Source organism: Lissotriton vulgaris, chromosome 5, assembly GCF_964263255.1.
Source record: "Lissotriton vulgaris chromosome 5, aLisVul1.2, whole genome shotgun sequence".
Classification (NCBI taxonomy): Eukaryota; Metazoa; Chordata; class Amphibia; order Caudata; family Salamandridae; genus Lissotriton; species Lissotriton vulgaris.
This window is the reverse complement of record NC_141693.1, coordinates 1,561,386,374-1,561,408,816: the sequence shown is the minus strand read 5'-3', so window position 1 is coordinate 1,561,408,816 and position 22,443 is coordinate 1,561,386,374. Positions and strand designations below refer to the sequence as shown.

General features: G+C 48.9%; 1 protein-coding gene across 2 annotated transcripts in view; it reads right to left on the bottom strand.

Moving 5' to 3' along the window:
• The window catches only part of TOX4 (TOX high mobility group box family member 4), a 352,937-nt gene that overhangs the window by 46,286 nt on the left and 284,208 nt on the right, over positions 1–22,443 (bottom strand). For both annotated transcript variants that reach the window (XM_086923633.1, XM_086923632.1), the window contains exon 8: positions 22,092–22,270. In XM_086923633.1, coding sequence (XP_086779759.1) covers positions 22,092–22,270 — 179 coding nt within the window. The remainder of the gene's footprint in view (positions 1–22,091; positions 22,271–22,443) is intronic.

Below are 22,443 nucleotides of genomic sequence, written 5' to 3'. Positions count from 1 at the left end.
ACAACTTAGAAATAGGATCTCTCCCCTTTAACATCCGGAAGGGTGAGGCCCCTGTAGTCGAATGAGGGATTATTCGATACAACCACAATTTCTCCCTCAATTTATCCTTCCAGTCTGCTCCGAATCCCCGAGCCCACATAATACCTTCTTCAAGAACTCTATTAAATCTCTCCACCTGCCCATTCACTTGTGGTTCATAGAGAGGCGTTGTGATGTGATTAATATTGTAACACTTTAAAAACTCCATCATCTCATAAGACTTCAACTGAACGCCATTGTCTGATATTATAATTTCAGGAGTTCCTTCACTGGCAAAAACTTCTTTTAAAAACAAAATGATACTTTTTGTATCCACACGTGGAACTAACTTGACTTCTGGCTATTTTGAGTGGTAATCTACCATTACAATAGCAAATCTGCAATCCTGTGGCAGAAAATTAAAAGGACCAGCAATGTCTAATCCAATCTTTTGCCAGGGAAAGCATGGCCATTTAACAGGAATAAGGGGAGCAGGATTACATCTGAGAGCTTTTTCACTATTTACACATTCAGGACACTCTCTCACAATTCGGTCTACATATCTGTCCATACCGGGCCACCAAAATGTGGATCTAATATGTCTTTTCATTGAGGAAATTCCTAATTGGGTTTCTGACTCAAAACCAAAATAGTCTCACGCAACGAATAGGGAGGAATACACTTCCCATCTCTGTACACAAAATCACCTTCCACTACAATTTCATCAGAAATCTTCCAAAACGGAAATAATTCATCGGGAACATCCTTCCTCTGTGGCCACCCTGTTAGTGAACATTTAATAACACGCTGTAACAATTCATCATCATTCATGCTTTTCTTCCACATCTCTTCTGATATAGAACTGAATTTCTCTGAAACTATTTCTGTGATGCTGGATATAATTTCTTCAGAAGAACAAACCTCTTCTTCTTCACAAGGCAAACGCGATAAACAGTCAGCCGTGACATTAGACTTTCCTGGAACAAACTCTATGCTAAAAGAGTATTCTTGTAACCTCGACATTAGCCTTATCCATAGCATTTGACCCCCCCACCCGGAGACATAATACCGATTAAGGGCTTATGGTCAGTTTTAATCACAAACCTCGTACCCCAGATGTAATTCCTGAAGTGTTCTACACTCCACACACACGCCAACAACTCCCTCTCTATTACAGCAGAACGTCTCTCTGTAGCATTCAAAGTACGCGAGGCAAATGCCACATTCCATTCGTCCTTACCAGCAACTTGGGAAAGCACACAACCCAGTCCATAAAGGCTGGCATCAACAGTAAGCACACACATTTTCCCAATAGAAAACGGTTTGAAGGATGGAACAGAAACCATTTCTTTTTTAATCTCCTCAAATGTAATCTGCTGACGAGCACCCCATACAAATTCAACATTTTTCCTCGTCAACTCTCTTAACCCCTTGGGCGCGGTCGCGATTCTGAGCCTGTGCGGCGTTTTTTGAAGTGGGCGGTTTTATGACGGCCCCCAGCCGTCATCAGCACACGCCCACCGTAGTGCATGACGGCTGGGGGCCGTCATCAGCATCGAAGGGGTTAAAGGCTCCATTTTTTCAGCAAAATTATTTAAACTTGCTGTAAAATTCACATAAATGAACGGAGTTTTTCTCTTGAATCAGGAGACGGTGCTTTAAGAATTGCATCTACTAAGGATCTCTTGGGAACAACACCCTCCCTAGACGCACAAGTTACTGCTTGTGTAACGATATATCTGTAAGAGACATTAGTTAGTGATAGATTCCTTACCTTAGAATATCCCCAGGCGTCAGACTGGATCCGGAAACTTTTGCGTAGCAATACCCCTGCGCGCCGGTAGGCGTCGTCTGCGGCTCCGCGTCCGTCGTCGGCGTCGTGAGCGCCGGGATGACGTCGTCGGAGTACTTAGACGGCGCCCATGCGCGCTGACGTCAGTTCTGACACACAGCTTTTCCGCGCCAGATACGCAGAGCCATGATAGAACCAACACTGGTGCCATGAAACTAGGGCCCTGAAAGGGGATGACCTTAACCCTAGATATCGGTTCGCAGAACGGGGAGGATGGGTGGGTCGGTAAGGAATCTATCACTAACTAATGTCTCTTACAGATATATCGTTACACAAGCAGTACCTTGTGCATCTGAAAGAGACACGTTAGTGATAGATTCCTTACCTTAGAATAGATACCCCAGCAATACCAACCCCGGTGGAGGGTCTGCGAACCAATATCACACCAGAAAGTCCTGGAAGACGGAACGGCCAAAGAAGCCATCCCTCCGGACTTGACTGTCCAGGCAGTAGTGTCTTGCGAACGTGTGCAGCGAGGCCCACGTGGCTGCCTGGCAGATGTCCTGCAGGGGGACACCGCGGCCCAGGGCAGTTGTCGTTGCCGTGGCCCGAGTGGAGTGAGCCCGCAATCCAGCCGGGGGCTCCTTCCTCGCCATGGAGTAACATGCTTGGATACACAAGATGATCCACCTAAAGATGGTCCTCTTGTGCACAGCCTTACCTTTCTTCGCGCCCACGTAACCAACGAAGAGTTGGTCATCCACCCGGAATTGGCGTGTGCAGTCTAGGTAGTAGGAGAGCGCACGTTTTGGATCCAGACGGTGGAGCCTCTCCTACTCTTTCGAGGGATGCGGAGGCGGAAAGAAAGTGGGCACGGTAATGGACTGCCCGATGTGGAAGGCCGTGACAACCTTGGGCAGAAAGGAAGGTTGTGTACGCAACACCACCTTGTCAGGGTGGACAGACAGGAAAGGTGGGGAAGAAGAAAGAGCCTGGAGCTCACTCACTCTCCTGGCAGAGGTGATGGCAACCAGGAAGGCAGTTTTCAGAGTAAGGAGACGAAGAGGACAGTTTTGCAGTGGCTCAAAGGGAGCACACATCAGATAAGTGAGAACAAGATTCAAGTCCCACTGGGGCATCACGAAGGGAACAGGAGGGAACATGTGCGTGATGCCCTTCAGAAATCTACTTACCATAGGGGACTTGAATAAAGAAGGCTGATCTGGTAGCCGCAAGAAGGCTGATAGAGCAGAAAGGTACCCTTTAAGAGTGCCCAGAGCAGAGCCCTGCTGGGCAAGGGAAAGAAGAAAGAGCAGCACTTCCGAAAGGGGTGCAGAGAGAGGATCCACAGCCTTTGCTGCGCACCATGCCACAAATCTGTTCCACCGGCAGGCGTATACCGACTTGGTGGAGGGACGCCTGGCTGCCAGAATGATATCACAGACTTCAGGAGGCAAGTCAAATGGCCTCAACTGCCGCCGCTCAATCTCCAAGCTTGTAGGTGGAGACTGGACAGGTTCGGGTGCAGGACCGTCCCCTGTTGCTGCGACAGAAGGTCCTCCCGAAGAGGCAGACGAATCGGGGGATCGACTGACATGCTGAGTAGCTCGGGATACCAGTATCTTCGTGCCCAGTCCGGAGCCACAAGGATGACCTGGGCCCGGTCGCGCCTGATCTTCTTCAGCACTCTGGGCAGAAGTGGTATAGGCGGAAAGGCGTACAACAGACCGCAGCTCCACTCGCGACGAAAAGCGTCTCCGAGCGAGTGCCGCCTTGGAAATTCCAACGCGCAGAACTGATGACATTGCGCGCTCTCTTCTGTGGCGAATAGATCTAACCAAGGCTCTCCCCACTGCCGAAAGAGACCTTGCGCCACGTCCGAGTTCAGACGCCATTCGTGATCCATCATGCACCGGCGGCTGAGTTCGTCCGCCCTGGCATTCAGAGAGCCTGCCAGGTGTTGAACCACCAGGGTCACGCCCTGATGTTCCAGCCACTGCCAGAGGCGCAGAGCCTCCTGGCAGAGGGTCCACGACCCCACTCCGCCTTGCTTGTTGCAGTACCACATGGCGGTGGTGTTGTCGGTGAACACTTGCACTACGCTCCCCCGGACAGAGGGGAGGAATGCCTTCAGTGCTAGACGAATCGCCCGCAGCTCCAGAAGGTTGATATGGAGCCGGGACTCCGCCGGAGACCAGAGGCCTCTGATCTCCGCCTCTCCCATGTGGCCTCCCCAGCCCTGGAGGGACGCGTCCGTCACAACTACGTGCTCCGGGTGGGGTAGGGAGAGGGGTCTGCCACTGACCCAGTCGCGGTCCGTGAGCCACCACTGCAGCTGTCTCGCAGTGCCCTCTGAGATCAGGACATGATCGGACAGGTTGCCCTGATGCTGGGCCCACTGAAACTTCAGGTCCCACTGCAGAGCCCGCATCCGCCACCTGGCGTGACGCACCAGAAGGATGCAGGAGGCCATCAGTCCCAGAAGCCGCAGCGTCAACCTGACCGAGACCCGGGATAACGGCTGGAAGATGGGAACCAGAGCCTGAATATCCCGAACCCGCTGTTCGGGTGGGTAAACCCGAAACTGCGCCGAGTCGAGAACCGCTCCGATGAAGAGGAGCTTCTGAGAGGGACACAGGTGTGACTTCGGCACGTTGATGGAGAACCCCAGCAAGTGCAGGAGGTCGGCCGTAGTCTGGAGGTGGCTGACGACTGTCTGGGGCGAGCCCGCCTTCAACAACCAGTTGTCGAGGTAGGGGAAGACTGATACCCCCTGCCTGCGCAGATGGGCTGCGACCACCGCCATCACCTTCGTGAACACCCGTGGGGCGCTGGTAAGGCTGAAGGGGAGCACGGTAAACTGAAAGTGCTCTTGGCCTACCGTGAACCGCAGGTAACGCCGGTGGGCCGGCAGGACGGGGATGTGGAAATAGGCGTCCTGCAAGTCCAACGCTACCATCCAGTCTCCTGGGTCCAGGGTAGCAAGGACCTGAGCCAAAGTGAGCATCTTGAACTTCTCCGTCCGGAGGAAGCCGTTGACGTTCCGCAGATCCAAGATAGGGCGTAGGCCCCCTTTGCCCTTCTTGGGTACCAGAAAGTAGTGGGAGTAACAACCACGTCCTACTTCTGGCCCAGGAACGCGCTCGATGGCCCTCTTGGCCAAGAGGGCCGAAACCTCCTCTTGCAGAAGTTGCAAGTGATCCCCCGACACACGGTGGTATTGAGGTGGCATGGATGGAGGGGATGACTCGAAGGGGAGGGAGAAGCCCCTTCGGACAATCTGCAGCACCCACCTGTCCGAAGTGACTGTATGCCAGTGGGAGAGGTGATGGCGAACCCTGCCTCCCACAGGCGTCACATGGGCCTGAAAACTCGGACTAGGAAGGTTTTGAGGCAGGGGCTGCTGAGGGAGGTGTGGACTGGCCGCCCGCTGGCCCCGACCACCGCCACGGCGGTTCCCACGTCCGCCACCGCGTTGTTGGACATTCTGCGGCGCGTGGCTGACGGTACGTGGTGGGGCGCCCCTTCCGTGGCCACGAAAGGAGCGAAAGGCACCCGATTGCTGGCGTGGGGCCGTAAGGCCCAAGGACTTGGCCGTTGCCCTGGAGTCCTTGAAACGTTCCAGCGCATGGTCTGCCTTGTCGCCGAAGAGGCGACGGCCATCAAACGGCATGTCCAGGAGGGTGGCCTGGACATCGGCCGAGAAGTTGGCGGACCTCAACCAGGCGTGGCGTCGAACCGCCACCGTCGTTGCCATCGCCCTGCCCAGTGAGTCCGTAGTATCCAGCCCACACCGGATAGAAAAGCGTGCTGCATCTCGGCCGTCCGCCAGGGCTTGGCTGAGTTTTGCCAGGACCTCCTCCGGGCATCTAGGCAGCACCTCCGCAACCGTGTCCCACAGGGTGTGGGTGTAGCGGCCCAAGAGACAGGCGGTGTTCACAGACCGCAGCCCTAAGCTCACAGACGAGAAAACCTTCTTCCCGAACTGTTCATATCTCTTGGATTCCCTGTCGGGCGGGGCCGACGGGAATGCGGTTTGGGAGTTTGAGGCCCAGATGACCAGACTCTCGGGGGTGGGATGGGTGGACAAAAAGCATGGGTCGCCCGGTGCCGGGCGGTAGCGTCTGGCCACGTTCCTGTCCACAGGGGGGCCTGTGGCGGGCTTGGACCAAGTGCCCAGAAGAACGTCACACAAGGCCTCATTGAACGGCAGGAGGGGCTTCGCGGAGCCGGACTGCTGTTTGAGGACCTCGGTGAGGAGATTAGTCCTCACGGCCGCGACGGGGAGCTGAATGTTTAAGGCCTTAGCTGCCTTCATCAACACTACGCTGTAAGCAGAACCCGCCTCCGAAGCCACAGTCGGGGGCGACGTAAATCCAGTGTCTGGCGAGGTGTCAATACCACTGGCCTCCCCAAGCTCATATGTCCAGTCCTGTTGCGACTGGCAATCACGTGCCAGAGGGTCCTCGGACCCCTCCCATTGCTCCTCGTCACCTGGCTCCTGGAGACCAGGATTAACAGCCAGGGCCTCCTCGTGGAGATAAAAGTCTCCAAAGGCCGACGGAATCGGCGCCCAGCGGCGCCCTTCCGACTCCTGAGTAGGACCGTAGGAGACATTGGGGGCGGCAACCACATCGGCTGCCGGGGACGACACCTGAAGGGACGGCGCCGGCGAGGTCGTAAGGTCGACCGGCGGGGTCCCGGATCCGGAGCCGGATCCAGCGAGGTCTCGCGGCGCCGGGACCGAAGTCGCCAGCGGCGCCGGGGCCGAAGCACCCGACGTTGTCGGGGCCGAAGCGCCCGACCCGGAAGGACCTCCAGACGGAACCGATCGGCCCGAAGGCGCCACGGGAACCGACTGAGGAGGTAGGGCCCTCATGGCCATGAGGTACCTCTCGACCTCCTCCTGCGACGCGCCGTGCCCAGGGACCCGAAGGTGTGGGGCAGGCGGCGACGCTTGCGACTCCCGCGGAGCCGCGTGGGCGGTGTCGCCCGAGTCCCCGGCCGCATCGTGCGAGCGTCGGGGCGGGTCGGAGGATCGATGGTGTCGCTCCGACCTCTCATGCCTCTTACCTGAGGACTTGGAACCAGACGATCGGTGTCCACTGCCGGAACGTCGATGACTCCGACCTCGCGACCTGTCCCTCGACCTCCCGTGGGACCGGGACCTGGAGCGGCGCGGGGCCGACTGCCTCAGCTCGAGACGCTTGCGGGACCGCTCCCGCCTAGCCTTCGACGTCAGGGCCCGGCAGTCGGAGCAGGATCGATCGTCGTGGTCGAGGCCTAAGCACTTCAGGCACCGGCGATGGGGGTCCGTGACCGACATGAGTCGGCCGCACTTCGAACAAGGCTTGAACCCGGGCATCCCTGGCACCGATAGTCGAAATAGTCGACTAAAGAGAAGATCAAAAAGGATCAAAATTTTTCAGTCAAAAAGTGACTGGGGGTAGAGCTTCTTCCGGATCTGCGCTAGCTGGCGCGGAAAAAAGAAGAACTGACGTCAGCGCGCATGGGCGCCGTCTAAGTACTCCGACGACGTCATCCCGGCGCTCACGACGCCGACGACTGACGCGGAGCCGCAGACGACGCCTACCGGCGCGCAGGGGTATTGCTACGCAAAAGTTTCCGGATCCAGTCTGACGCCTGGGGATATTCTAAGGTAAGGAATCTATCACTAACGTGTCTCTTTCAGATACAGTATGTCCCAGATATTCAACCGATTCTTGAAACAATTTGCATTTATTCATCTTGAGAGTAAGGCCATAATCTTTGAGAATCTAACATACCCTTTTAAGAGGTTTCGAATGTGTCACTTTATCTGGAGAGAATATCAATGCCGTCTTGAAAGCATTTCACATACGACTCTATATCTTTAAACATATGACACATTGACCTTTGAAAAACAGACACCGCGGACGCCAAACAAAAAGGCTTCCTCTTAAAATGGAACAACCCAAAAGGTGTGATGAAAGCAGTCAGGCGACGAGATTCTGCAGCTAATTCAACTTGATGATAAGCTGAACCAAGGTCCAGCGTAGAGAAAATTGTCGCATCTCCCAACATGCTAACAACTTAATTTATAATAGGTAACGGATGATAATCAATATATTGGCATTCAAAGCACGAAAGTCAACACATGACCTCAAAGAGTTAACCGATTTACGTGCCAAAACTATCGGAGAAACCCACTCTGATGATTCTATCTCTTCAATCACCCCTTCTTGCAGCATGCCTTTCAAAAGTTTCCCTAGTTCCTCTCTCACATTTAAAGGAACATTCCTATGTTTCTGTTTCACAGGTACGGCATTTTCCTTTAATTTCATGACGAAACCCCTTCAGCTTTCCCAAAGAGACCACAAATACCTCCGGAAAATCATTTTCAATGTGCAACAACTCACTCTCCATAGAAGTTTTTTCTTCAATCACCATAACTGGTTCACTGTTACGGGGATTGAGCATTATCCCTAACTTCCACTGATCACGCCATATGTTATATGTTGCCAAGACACCTTTCTTGGCAACATATAACTTTATAAAGGCTGATCTTCCTTTAAACAATCTCAGACGCTATAAAACCAGTAAAATCTATTGTAGAACCATCAAAACATTGCGCTACGATGTCTGGAGGATTCAAATCATCCAATGACAAAGTATCTCCTTACTACTCACCAAAATACATCTCAGTTATGATGGTCCAAGGAGAACCAGAGTCTGTCATAAGTTCAAGAGTCTTACTCAAAAATGTAACTATGCATTTAGGAGAACACAAATTCTCCTCAACCGCACACACATCAATTAAAGATACTACCATACCGCTTTCAACCCCTTCAGGATGCACTAGTTCTCTTACACATGAAACATCATTATTCCTACTACCAGAAACATTCCTACCCGGATCAAAAACGTTTTTCCGGTCATCTTTACACGCTTTGGCAAAATGCCCAACACGCCCACATTTATTGCATTCTTTCCCTATGACAGTACACAACTTAAAAGCTGCCACATGGTTGGTACTGCCACACCTAAAACAACCTCCAAAGGAGTTTGTTTTGGTGAATAAATTAAATAACTTCTGTAAATTAATTTACTACAGGTAACTTAATCGTCCTGAAAAAATTACTTAAATCAATCTAGGGAGTTACAATATTATTACTCTACTGTCCTGATGATGGTCTTATAGAATCACTCAGACAAGACCGAAACGTCGACTTCCTGCTTGATCCAAAGGCGAATTCAGACATCTGTTTTTGGATAGGCGGCTAACAGGCCATACAGTGATTTTATGATTTATGTTCATATATTTGTCCTGTATTCCTGTGCAAAATTCTTTTATATTGTATTTTCCCGGTTTGATTGAAATTTGATACAATCTATCACTTTGCCTATACACTTGTCTATTGGTTATTGTCTATGTTGAGTATTGTCATGTTTATTTAGTGTTGTTTATATATGTGCTCATTTGATTGATTTAAGTAATTTTTTCAGGACGATTAAGTTACCTGTAGTAAATTAATTTACAGAAGTTATTTAATTTATTCACCAAAACAAACTCCTTTGGAGGCAATTTTACCCATCACATTACGTTTTACCCAAGCCCCCAAAGGTTTATTGGGTTGCTCACTCCATTGACTACACCTAAAACAAACCACATTTTTATTAAACTGTTGTGTTGGTTTAGTAGGAACATATTTTTTAACTGCATAAACTTCATCTACACATTTGCTACTATCACCTTTCGAATTAACATCATCAATGGTCTTCCTCTACTTGTCTGATTGCTTGTAAGCTTTAGCTGTCGCAATAATATCATGTAAATTGGGATTTCCTAATACCCACAGCTGTTTTTGTGTTTTTTTATTCCTCACATTATCAATTATTTGATCCCTAATCATCTCGTCAGCAAGATTGCCCAAAAAACAAGGAATCACAAAACTCCTAAGAGCTGTTAAGAAGTCATCAAAAGACTCTGACTTCCTTTGCGATCTAGTGTAAAATTTATACCTATTGAGAGCTAAACTAGTGGTTGGTCTAAATCTAGTTTCCATACGCATTAGAGCTTCCTCAAACATGCTTAATTCACCACTGGCAGAAGGTAAAGTTCTAAAAACAGCTTGGCCTTCTGAGCCTAAACAATGTAGAAAAATACTCTTTTTCCTCTCATTCCTCATGCTCTCCCCATCCATCGCTTTTAAATAAGTAATAAATTCCTCCTTCCATCTGGACCAGGGAATAGGAGGATCTCCTTTGGACTGAAGACATTTACTAGGAGGATCAAACTGCATGATAGCATTGAAATTAACTGTAAATATAAATGTAAGATAATGTGTAACAATGAAATTGCCCCCCCAAAAAAATAACAATAAATAATAGTTTCCACACACTTAATAATTAAATAATTACTAAAATGACATTACTAAACACATTAGCAAGCTAAATCTGTCCTTCCTGAAGTGATGGATGATATGCCAAAATGAATAAAAGCACAGCCGTGAAAAGCAGGACGGACTCCAAGTAAGGCAAAAAATACCTAAAATCAATTATAGAGTCCGGTTGCCGGGCGCATTGGCGGAATGTTGTTACAGAATTAATTCCTCATTCCTACCCTTGTGCCGCGCCACGGAGCGGCACAAGGGTAGGAATGAGGATTTGAACTCTGGCGGTATATACCACCAAAAGAAAATCCCTTCGTCTGCCGACTCATGAGGCATGAAACTTGTGTTTAACGAAGACCGCAATAGGTCAATATTTTTGACAAAAATTCAGAAACTATTAAGTTTTCAATGGGGCCAGCTCATGCCCCATTGTCCAAACTAGTAGCCTATTTTTGCTGCCAGTTTGTAGGACAATAGGCTTACCAATTTATAACCGAGCATTTTCTAGTAGGGACCATTAGAAGGTCCTGATGAGTAGGCAGTAGGGGATTGCCTACGAAACATGTTGACCAGGTAGCTAGCTAATTGCTCTACCACAAAACCCCCTTCTTAATATTCCCAGCCAGAGAAATGAATAAATAATTTTTTTCTACTAGCCAGGGAATTTTTTATCTTTTCATTTTTTCACTTTCATTAGTTAGGTCCCTACACTTCACTGACACTTTTGCACCATCACATAGCCTTTGTCACTAATTTCTAGTGCTCCCCCGTAGTCCGTAGGTCGTAGCACGCCCCGCCCCGTAGAGGGACGGGAAGACCCCCATGATGAAGCAGGACACTATTGGATTTTTTTAGTGTGTGAGGGGTATTTTAAAAAGCACCTAAATGCTCTCATCTTTCCACTGTATAAGAGAGAGCTTTCCCACTGAAATACATAAAAATCAAAATAAAAATAAAAACCATCACACGTTGATAGAATCTCTTTGTTTATACAGTATGGAATGAAGCCCTAAAAATAACTCTACAACTCACTGTGAACACTAAGCACGTGCTTCGATTACCCTATGTCCGCCATCCACCCTCCCAGCCCCTAGTTCCAACACCCTGCTTCTGGCATCAATGTGCCCTCGGTCACACAACAGACCATAGTTATGGCCCCAAGGAAAATGTTTAGGACTAGACTACCAAAATAACATAAAAAACTTGGAAATATTTAAATCTGTTGTACGAGCTTATGTTTCCTGCCAGAATGAAAGTCAACTTCAATGCCAAGACCCACTTCTTCCATTCTCCTGAGGTGTTTGTGTGGAGGGATGAGAGGCGTCACCTCAAACCACATTCGACACCACCGGTAGACTCAGACTCCTCACAGGTGTCCCACAGGGTCCGACAAAAGAGAGGCCCATCGAGATAGAGGCACAGATCCCGTTCCAACTGGAGGGTCCAAGATCAGCCTGAAACCAATGACTGACGCGGATCCTGGCATTCCCTCAGCTCCATGTGGTGGTTGCTGGCCTGTCTATCGAGCTATTGGACCCTCACCCAAGCTCCAGGTCAAGGCGGACAGGCCACACCCTTAGGCATTTTGAGTAATGTTTTATATTGTTAGGTTGGGTGTGTTCTTTTGGAGGGACTACTTCGGCCTTCACGTTTGGGGCTTGCGGGATGTCTCCACTGCGACATGTACTCCTTGTTTTTTTGCAGTGTGGGGTGCGGGGGTAGGATCCGAGTTTAACAGATTTTTAAGGTTTCTTGCACCACATGCACCGTCACACAGCATGGCACAGAAACTGCACTAACCGACATGGACTGGAACACCGGGTAATGACACACCACATAGGCAACACTCCTGTGGGAGAACGAATAGTTTCTTACCTGTCGGTGTAGTTTTGCAGCTTGAAGATCTTTCTGGATTCACTATGCTGTGCATTATTCTGCGGTCTAGTGGTTGGGTCCGGAATCGTAGTCTTTTCTTTGTTTTTTTCGTAGCCCAGGTGGGCATCGACGTTTTGGTGTCCTTCCTGTGACATCTGCATGCTTCCTGCGGAAGCTCCCACCCTTGGGCGCCATCTTCGGATTCTTTTTTCTTTTTCCGTTTGTGTTCTGTTTCTGAATTGTATGGCAATGTTTCGATTTTTTCTTTTACCGCTTTTTTCCTTGAAGTTCTATTAAAGTCTTTTATTTTATTTTTATTTTCCTTTACCACCTCTTTTCTCCAGCCTCATCTTTCTGGCGGAGGTGGGTGGGTTCGCTAGTGAATCCAGAAAGATCTTCAAGCTGCAAAACTACACCAACAGGTAAGAAACTATTCATTTTGCAGCGTGAATCTTTCTGGATTCACTATGCTGTGCATAGACTTTGTAGCGGTTTGTTATTGTGGCGGTTGGGTGGAAGATGAGCTTGTGTTCTTGAATATGCGCTGAAGCACTTTCTGTCCCACTTGTGCTTCCTTGTTCATTTGTATGTCCACACAGTAGTGTTTTGTTAACGTGTGCACAGAAGTCCATGTTGCCGCCAGGCATATGTCCTGAATGGGAGTGTTTGCCAAGAAGGCTATTGTAGCTCCCTTTTTCCTTGTTGAATGGGCCCGTGGCCCCTCTGTTAGTTCTTGCCCAGCTTGTTTGTGGCAGAATCGTATAACTTGCGCGATCCATCGTGCAATTGTCCCTTTAGTAAAAGCTTTTCCCATTAAGCTTTTTGCAAATGACAAAAAACTGTTTAGTTTCCCTGTGGTCTTTAGTTCTTTCTATGTAATGCATGACTGCACGTCTCGCGTCCAGAGTGTGCAGTGCTCTTTCTGCCTTTGTTGTTGGTTTCTGGAAGAAACTTGGTATTTGGATTGTTTGGTTGATGTGGAACCTGGACACCACCTTTGGCATAAAGTGTGGGTCCGTTCTCATCACCACCCTATTGTTGTGAATTTGTAGTAGGGTTTCTGTAGCGTCAACGCCTGTAGTTCGCTTAATCTGCGCAGCGAGGTGATTGCCACTAGGAATGCTGTTTTAAACGTTAGCATCTGTAGTGATGCTTTATGCATTGGTTCAAAGGGTGCCTTCATGAGTTCTGTTAGCACTATATTGAGGTTCCATGCAGGTGCTGGCAACCTTTGAGGTGGTGCGATCTTTTTTGCGCCTTCCAGGAATCTTTTTACAATCATGGAAGTAAAGAAGCTTTTGCCTGTTTCTCCTCTAGTGTAAGCGACAATGGCTGCTAGGTGTACTCTTAGCGATGAAGAGCTCAGGTTAGTCTCAAGCAGGTGCGTGAGGTACTTAAGCACTGTAGAGTCCCTTGTCATTTTGTTGTGCAGTCCCTCCTTTCTGCACCATAGTGTGAACCTTTTCCATTTGGCCACGTAGCACTTCAGTGTGCTTGGTCTTCTTGCCTCTCGAAGTACCCTCAGGGTGCCTTCAGGTAGTTTTAGGTGTGCGAACTTAAGTCCTCAGGAGCCATGCTGCTAGGCTGAGACTTTCTGGTTCTGGATGCAAGACCTCTCCGTTTTGCATGGAGAGTAGGTCTTTCCTTCTCCCAAATCTGTGTGGTGCACTCTGTGTCATTTCCATAATTTGTGAATACCATGTCTGCCGGGCCCACTGGGGTGCGACCAGTATCAGGGTCATGTTGCTTGTCCTGCACTTTCTGAGTACCTTGTGTATCAGGGGAATCGGCGGAAAAGCGTAGGCAAATGTCTTTGACCAGCTTATCCATAGGGCATTCCCCAGGGACCCTTCCCCTGGTTGCCTCCATGCAAAGTGTTGGCATTTTGCATTCTGGCGTGTTGCAAACAGATCTATTGATGGTTTTCCCCACCTGTCGAACAGTTTCTTTGTTTCTTGTGCATTTAGCTCCCATTCGTGTGAGGCCGATGTCTGTCTGCTGAGCCAGTCCGCTTCCTGGTTGTCCTTTCCTGGAAGATGTATCGCCAGTAGATCTATCTTCAGAGGTATTGCCCATTTCCATATTTCCTGTGCTAGTTCTGACAGCGGGGCTGATTGTGTTCCTCCCTGGTTGTTTATGTAGAACATCGCTGTTGTGTTGTCCGTCTGGATCAACACTGTTTGGTTGTACAACTTTGTCTGGAAAGCTTTCATAGCTAGGAGAACGGTCTTTAGTTCTAGGTAATTGATGTGTTTTACCGCATCCGCTTGTGTCCACAGGCCCCTCACTCTTGAGTTTTCCCATGTGTGCTCCCCATCCCTTTTGGGATGCGTCTGTGGTGATGGTCACTGTTGGTGTTGGTGGTGTTAGAAGCTTCCCCTTTGTTATGTTTCCTTTGTTCCACCATGATATCTCCTCGTGCACTGCGTGCGTTACAACCACTAGGTCCTCCCAACACCCTGTCGCTTGTGACCATTGGTCCTGCAGCCACTCCTGGAGTGGTCTCATGTGTAGTCGTACATTTGGTACTATGTGGATGCATGAGGCCATCATGCCCATCATTTTGCTCACCGTCCTCACTGTCAGAGTTTGCCCCTTCTGGTAGAGGCGTGTCTCCTTCAAAAGTGCCAACGTTCTTTTCTCGCTGGGGAACACCGTCCCCTGCACAGTGTTTATTTTTGCCCCCAGAAATATCTGGACCTATTCTGGGTTTATGGAGGATTTTTTCCAGTGGATGGAGAAAGCCAGGGCCATCAGTGTGTCTGTCACTATTTGAGCGCGCGGCTTGCACGTGTTGTATGACTTTGCCTTTATTAGCCAGTTGTCTAGGTAAGGGTAAACGTGTATCCCCTTTCTCCTTAAGTGAGCTGCGACTGCTGCCAGACATTTTGTGAATACCCTCGGTGCTGATTTTAGTCCGAAGGCCAATGCTGTGAATTGGTAGTGATTTGAGTTGATTGCAAATCGTAACAGATGTTTGTGCCGTCTGTTTATTGGGATGTGCAGGTAGGCATCTTTTAAGTCTATGGTGACCATGAAATCCCCTGTTTGGAGCTGTGGAAGTACTTCTTGCAGGGATGTAATTTTGAATTTTTGTGTTTTTATGAATTTGTTGAGGGACCTTAGGTCCAGGATGGGTCCAATTGTTTTGTCTACCTTGGGTACTAGGAAGTACGTAGGGTACACCCACTTGTTCCTTTCCATGGGAGGTACAGGCTCGATAGCCTCCTTTAATAGGAGTTCCTCTGCCTCCCTCTGAAGAAGCTCTAGTTCCTTGTTTGCTAGTGTTCTTTTCTTTACTTTTCTGCTTGGTGGTGTTTTTTCTAACTCTATGCAGTACCCGTACTGTATTGTGTTGATGATCCATTTGTCTGTTGTAATTTTCTTCCACTCCTGGAGATAAAGTTTTAATCTTCCTCCCACTGGTGTTACGTGGTCGTGCTCTTTTGGTGCGTGACACTCGTGTTTCTTGTTTTTGAGCACCACCCTTTGAGATTTTGGAAGGGTGTGCACTATTAATGTGGCCGAGTCACTTGGAGGTGGTTTGCTATCCACCCCTCCTGTTTCCACGTCCACTCGCCCTCCCACGAAAGGACTGGTCCCTGTGTTGATATTGCCAGTGTTGTTTTTGCTGGCCTTGTTGCGTATGGGTGTCGCTTTGGTGGGAATGTTGGAAGGACTGATGCGACTTTCCCGGCTGGTTACTCGCTCTTCCGTGTGGTCTCCGTGACGGGGTCCCTCTCTTTGCTCCCCTGAATTGCAAGGCCCCCATGGATCTTGCTGTGTCATTATCCTTTTTGAGCTGTGAGAGCTTGTCGTCCACTGGTGCTCCGAACAGTGTTTCACCGTTGAACGGGGTGTTCAGGATGTTGTGTTGCACCTCCGGTTTAAAGCCGGATATTCTGAGCCAGGCTTGTCTTCTTTCTGTGATGCCTAGCATCATAAGCCTGCTGGCCGTGTCTGCAGCGTCCAGTGCTGTTTTCAGGCAAGAGTTTGCCACGTTCTTCCCCTCCTCTACTAGGTGTGAAGCCCTTTGTTGGTATTCTTGAGGGAGGTGTTTTACCAGCCGCCCCAGTTCGTCCATGATCTGGTAATGGTGTCTGTTGAGCAGTGCGTTTGAATTAGCCATGCGCCAGTGCATAGCGGCATTCCTTTCGATTCTTCTCCCTGTTAGGTCCATCCTCCTGCTCTCTTTGTCTGGGGTGGACCAGAAGTAGTTGGGACATTAGATCTTCTCCTTGCTGTTGCGGTGATGATGGAGTCGGCAGTGACCGTCCCCTGTATGTAGGGTGGGTCCTTTGAGGAGTGCTTGTATTTTTTCTCCGTCCTTGGCGTGACGGGTTTACAAGTAGCAGGCTCCTTGAATGCCTCTCTTCCTTGCCCTTTGATGCTTTCAAGCATTGGCAGGTATTGGCTCTTAGTTTGCATTGGGAGTAGTGTTTCTACTAGAAAATCCCCCTTTGGCACCTCCTCTTCTAGTTTGACTCTGAACGCGGTCTCTGCGTTCTTAATGCATTCATTGTAAAGTCCAATGTCGTCAGGCGGCGATGGCCCCGCCGGATATGTGTCCACCCCCTCTTCTGGACTTTCAGCTTCGATGTCCTGCCACTCTTCGTCCTGTGTATCTGAGTATGTTGATTCTTGGTACACCCTCTGTCTGTCATCTGCCTCCTCATCGTAATAGGGGTTATCATCTTCCTGATATGGCAGATCTTCTAAGTTCTCCGACACAGTTTCGACCTCGAATTCTTCCTCGACCAAGTGTGTTTCCGGTGACTTGGGCCTCGACGGAATCCTGTAATTTTTCATTTTTTCGTCGAAATCTTTCTTTTGCTGCAGGATGTTCTCCATCTCTGCTTCGAGTCTCCTTTTCTTTCTTTTCATCTCCGCCGCCTGGTCGGCGTTGAGTGGTCGTGCTGTTCTTTTCGGCGCGCCAGATGGCGCCGAGATGGGTTTCGGCGTCGAGACTGGTTTCGGCGGCGAGGTTGCTTTCGACGTCGGCTTCGAAGATATTTTCGGAGTTGAGCGCTCCTTTTCTTGGAAGCTTTTCAACGACTTTGGTAGGTCGCCGTCCCTCTGCCCCAGGGAGTCCTTCTGTGAGGATCCGCTGGGCCTGGATGTTGCTGCGGAGGCCGAAGCTTTCGGCGTCTGCGCTTTCGGGGTCTTGGCCTCGTTTTTTCGAGAGTCTTGGGTAGACTGTCGAGAGTCTTTCGGGCCTTTTAGGGGCGTCGAGTCTCCTACCTTTTCTGTAGTCTTCTTTTTTACGGTCTCTGCGACCGTGTAGCCGAAGTCGTATTTGGTGGCGCAATCTTCCTCGTCGCTCGAGAGCCCCAGGTCTCGAAGGGACGGCGGTTGCCCCTTGCCCTGCATGCTGTAGTTTGCAATTCTTTGCCTCTCTCTGATTCGAAGGGTCTTCGGCGTGAATGCGGAGCAGGCGTTGCAGTTGTTGCTTTCGTGGTCAACCGGCAGGCAGAGGTTACTGGTCCTTCTTCGCGTGATTATGGTGGCAGGTGCGACAGAATTTAAATGGTGTGTTATACATGTCTTGCGTTCAGGGTGTCCCCTTGTCGCACATTCTCGTTTGGACGTGGAAAAAGTGTTGAAATTTTCCTTTCTTCGTCGTCCTTTCGATGGTGTAGTCTTCCATCGTCTTCTCAAAGCTTTTTCTCCAAATTTTCTCAAGTTTTGCTTCTCTTTCCTCCTAATCTCTGGAGCCCTCTCTGGAACGATCCAGACCCAACGGCGGAAAAAAGAATCTGAAGATGGCGCCCAAAGGTGGGAGCTTCCGCAGGAAGCATGCCGACGTCACAGGAAGGACACCAAAAGGTGGGACGTCGACGCCCACCTGGGCTACGAAAAAACAAAAAAACAAACAAAGAAAAGACTACGATTCCGGACCCAACCACTAGACCGCGGAATAATGCACAGCATAGTGAATCCAGAAAGATTCACGCTGCAAAACTAAACTTAATTTCCTGGAACATCTGTGGGCTGCTGAATAGATTTAAGCGGGTGGCAGTACTCCGTTTAGCAAAGTGATATGATGTGGATGTTCTTCTATAGGAGACTCATCTCCTGGGAAACAAGTACACTTGCCTCAACAGGTTTGGCTTTACAACAGTCTACCATTCCGGATTCACACCAGGTACACAGCTGTCCTAGTTCACCGCTGTGTCCAGATTCAAGTTTCTAAACACTGGCTGGACCCAGGTGGGCGCCCTACCATAATTTCAGGCTCAGTGGCAGGAGATTTAAGGAAGTGGGTTTCTATTGCAGTAACCCCCCCCCCCCCACTTTCTGCCCGATACCTGATGCAATTTTCCTTGGTGTGCCCAGGGTCCCAGCCAATCAGGGGCCCAGGGCCTGTGTTTCTTCCCTAAAAACTTTACTGAACCCTAAACCCAATTGTCATCTCTGGTCACACGTCAGTCATCAGGTAAATGGTACCCTAGGTACCTAGTGCATTGTGACCAGAGAAGACCCCTAAGGGCTGCAGCACTTATTGTGCCACCCTTAGGGGCCCTGTACCCTGACACACACACACTGCCTTTGCAGGCTGAGAGTCCTGGTGCAGAGCTAAACAGAGTCGACATGGCACATCTCTGTGCCATGCTCTCAAACCCACTGCCCTGGCATACATCAGCCACCCCTCTAGCTGGGTGCCCTATGCCAGTGGTGTGGGCACAGGTGCATGAGCCCTGTGCCCCTACAGTACCCAGGGCCATTCCTAGGCACTGTAAGTGCAGTGATGCCATTAAGAGTATATGGTGCTGGGAGGTTGTCATTACGAACTCCACAGCACTATAATGGCTACACTGAAGACTGACAAGTTTGATATCAAACTTTTCAGCACATTAAACCCACACTGATGCCAGTGTGGGATTTAATGTAAAATGCACTACAAAGGGTCCCCGAAACCTAACCTACAATCCACGTCTTGTCTGAGAGGCTGCCTAGGCTGCCACACAGCAGACATTTCGCCGGCACCCTGGGTAGAGAGCCATCCGCTCTCCTGGGCCTGCAACAATGCACGTCCTGGGCGAGGTGCCAAGTCCCCTACCTCAGGATGGGCAGGGGAAGCTTCAAAGACATTCCGCCTTTGTGAGCTTCTCCAGGCCACTTGCTGTACTCAGCAACTGGCCCCCACCAGTTCAGAGCCACTTACTTGCAGGAGAGCAAATCACGATAGGGAGCATTTATGCCCCCGGCCCTCCCCCCTCCATTTGATTAAACATTAGCAGACAAAACCACACAACTATGGGGTGACCTTCCTGGATGCTTGACGATCCTAGGGGGCGGCTGGAACGACATCATGACCCCCCCACCCCCCAAGATAGATGGCGTGCGGCGCTGTCTAACAGATCCCCCCTATTTCCAAGTTGAATATACTTGCACACACGCTGGGCTGGTCCGACTCGCACTATACCCTATGGAGTCCGGGTTTTATTACGGGTCGGCAGTCCATACCACATTGTCGCGGCTTGACTACATTTTTCTTCCATTTAGCTATGCCCATAGACTAGCGCATTCCTCGATTTTGCCTTAAGGCCCCTCCGACCACTCGCATGTTCAAATTAAACTGCTCATGCGGGTCCAATGGGCTCCATACAGGTGGCGCATGTCCCCCTGGCTTCTTCGAGACGCTTAGTACCAAGAGGCTGTACGACTCTCTATTACAGAATATTTTCAGTTTAATGTGGGTTCATCTCCATTACACAACTATATGGGAGGCTCTCAAACCTATGATCAGGGGGTGGACATCAGCAATCAACATCTAGAGACCCTGCCAGAGTTCCATCCGTTGGAGGGCCACCTACTAATAGGGGACATCGGGGACCACAAAATCAGGCAATTTTACCAGACACTCAATACACACACCAAAACACTATCCACTAAACCAAAGTGGCTTGGGTAGCTGACCAGCCGGCTCTCACAGATGATGACTGGGCTGAAGCCCTGGCTAGCCCTCGGTATGCTGTGGTGTCCACCAGATATTCTTATTCAGTTTATGTATCGCCATAGGTTATGGAAAATGGGTGCAATACAGTCGCCCATGTGTCTCCGCTGCCGAGCAGACTATGGCTCTTTTTTAAAAAAAGATGTGGAGCTGCACTGTGATCTAGTCGTTTTGGACTAGAATTTAACGTCCTGACTTGAGCAATTCCGCTTGACCCCAGACTGGTGCTATTACATAGCACAGACGACATCGGGGGGGAACCGCTACAAGCAGCATCTTTTATTCCTGGGCCTCACCTTAGCCAAAAGGGATCTAGCACAACACTGTAAAGACCCGTCCCCGCCCTGTGTAACTAACAGGAAAAAGGCAATGGACAGATGCATGACCGCCAAAATTGTAGTTTTCAGGTGAGAGGGTGCCCACAGAAACATGGAAAGATCTGGCCGCATTTGGCAGCCTACGGAGGCGTAGACCTGCCCCCACTGTCGCAGTCTGCTACCCATGACCCCGTTGATAGATTGAAGGCTAGCAATTCACTGGTTTAGTGTACTGCTTTGGACTTTCAGTGGCTGGTAATTTATATATGATGTACTTGCAATACTCTACATGTGTGTATGGTGCTGTTAGTAGTTTTGCGGTCTCATGGGGCTCTATACAATGTACCATTGCTTTTTTATCTCATACATTCAATATTTATTATCCTCGCTGGGCTTCGACCATTTGAGACGCTGGGAAATCAATAACATTTGTTAAAAAAAATAAATAAATGGAAATAATCAGTACGAATGAATCGCGTTACCACCTACTCACCCCCACAGCCTATATAGAGGACAATAGAGACATTAACCCAAGAAAGTTGTACATATTGGATTCAATTTGTGTCTCTCTCACACTAGGCCTACAGTATGAACAAGAGGAACTCAAAAGCATTCAAATAGGTAGGACAACTAGAGAGTAACCCAACTCTTGCCTTGGACACGTGTGAAATATTATTTTTTTGTTAGGCACGGGCAGATTAAGTGATTTGCACAGACTCACAGGATGTTGAGCATCATTGCCAAGACTCAAACCTGGTTACCCAGCTTCAAAGTCGACCTCTCTAAGGCCACATCCTCTCCTCTGTGAAAGTCCAGTCTCTGTGGAAAGGGAACCTTTTCTTTAACCCCCCCCCCCCCCCACACCCCCTCCACCTTGAGCACTTCAAGCTTCCCAGTGTGGTGAAAACCTTATGTCTTTGGTTGAAAGCATAGGTGGTAAACAGACCACAAATTATATGGGGCGGGGGCAATTTGTAAGCAGAAAAAGCTTCAAATGAGTATGAAGTAAAAAAAATAATTGCCATTTGAGGTAAATTCTCAGAGAGTAGGGTTTTAAAACACTAGCTGTGTTCTCAGATGTGTTCAACATGAGCCAGAACTAAAGCTTAGCCTTTGAGGCAACATCCAGATCAAGGCTAGCTGGGATATAAAGTTGCATGTTCCTTAAATTGACAGTGCATTCTTTTTACTTCTCTGTGTTAAGCACATTAGGCCTGCTTTTCATGAATATATTTTCTTTCTTAATTCAAAACTGTTCTTCTGCAATGTTGCCTTATATACTATTGAAAGTTAAAGCTCATAGGCTCATCCTTCAATGTTGCTTTATACACTATTGAAAGTTAAGAAATCTATAAAAAAATGTTGCCCATTAATGCTTTGGAAATTTGGGCCGAAAATGCGAATAACAGCTATTGACCCCCTATAAGTAGGCATGATACGTTGATAATTAAGTGCTTTGGTGTGACTACATGCAAGCTGAAAAATTCTACGTTTAGGACTATCAGTGAAAATCCTACAATGGAGCATGCAGCATGGGTTCTAAAGCAGTCACAGAAGCTGAAAAAAAGGTATATCCGGAGCAAAACTTAAAGATGTATATGGAAGAAAAGCTTGTGTTCAGCAACACATATGCAAGAGAGATATGTAGATAATGGTGTTGATTGCTCAGAAATATGGAGGCTTTTATAAAAAAATGTTTTGGAGCTGGTACAATATTTTATGCTGACATCCCAACATTCTTTATTTGTTTTTGTTTTTACCTGCAATGCTTTGCCACACACTCATTGCTGCAGTACTCATTGTCCCAGTCCTTGCTCTCCATTGGCGGGTTCCCACATCCAGAACGCACACAGCGAGGCTCAGGGGAGTTCGGTTCAGGAGCTGTAGGTGGAGAACTGCTTATCAGCTGCACTTCCATCTGCTGAGGTGGTGACTCTATCTACAGATGTAATTTTAAGATACCAGAGGTGGGATGGTGGTTAGTTCGGGCCAACTCTGCACATCAGCATCTTGTCAGCTTTGAGGGAGTTAAGTGAAATTTGATGTAGCACTGGCCATCTTTCATTAAAGTTGAAAGAAGACAAGCTATGGAGGGCAAGCAATTCAACGTTT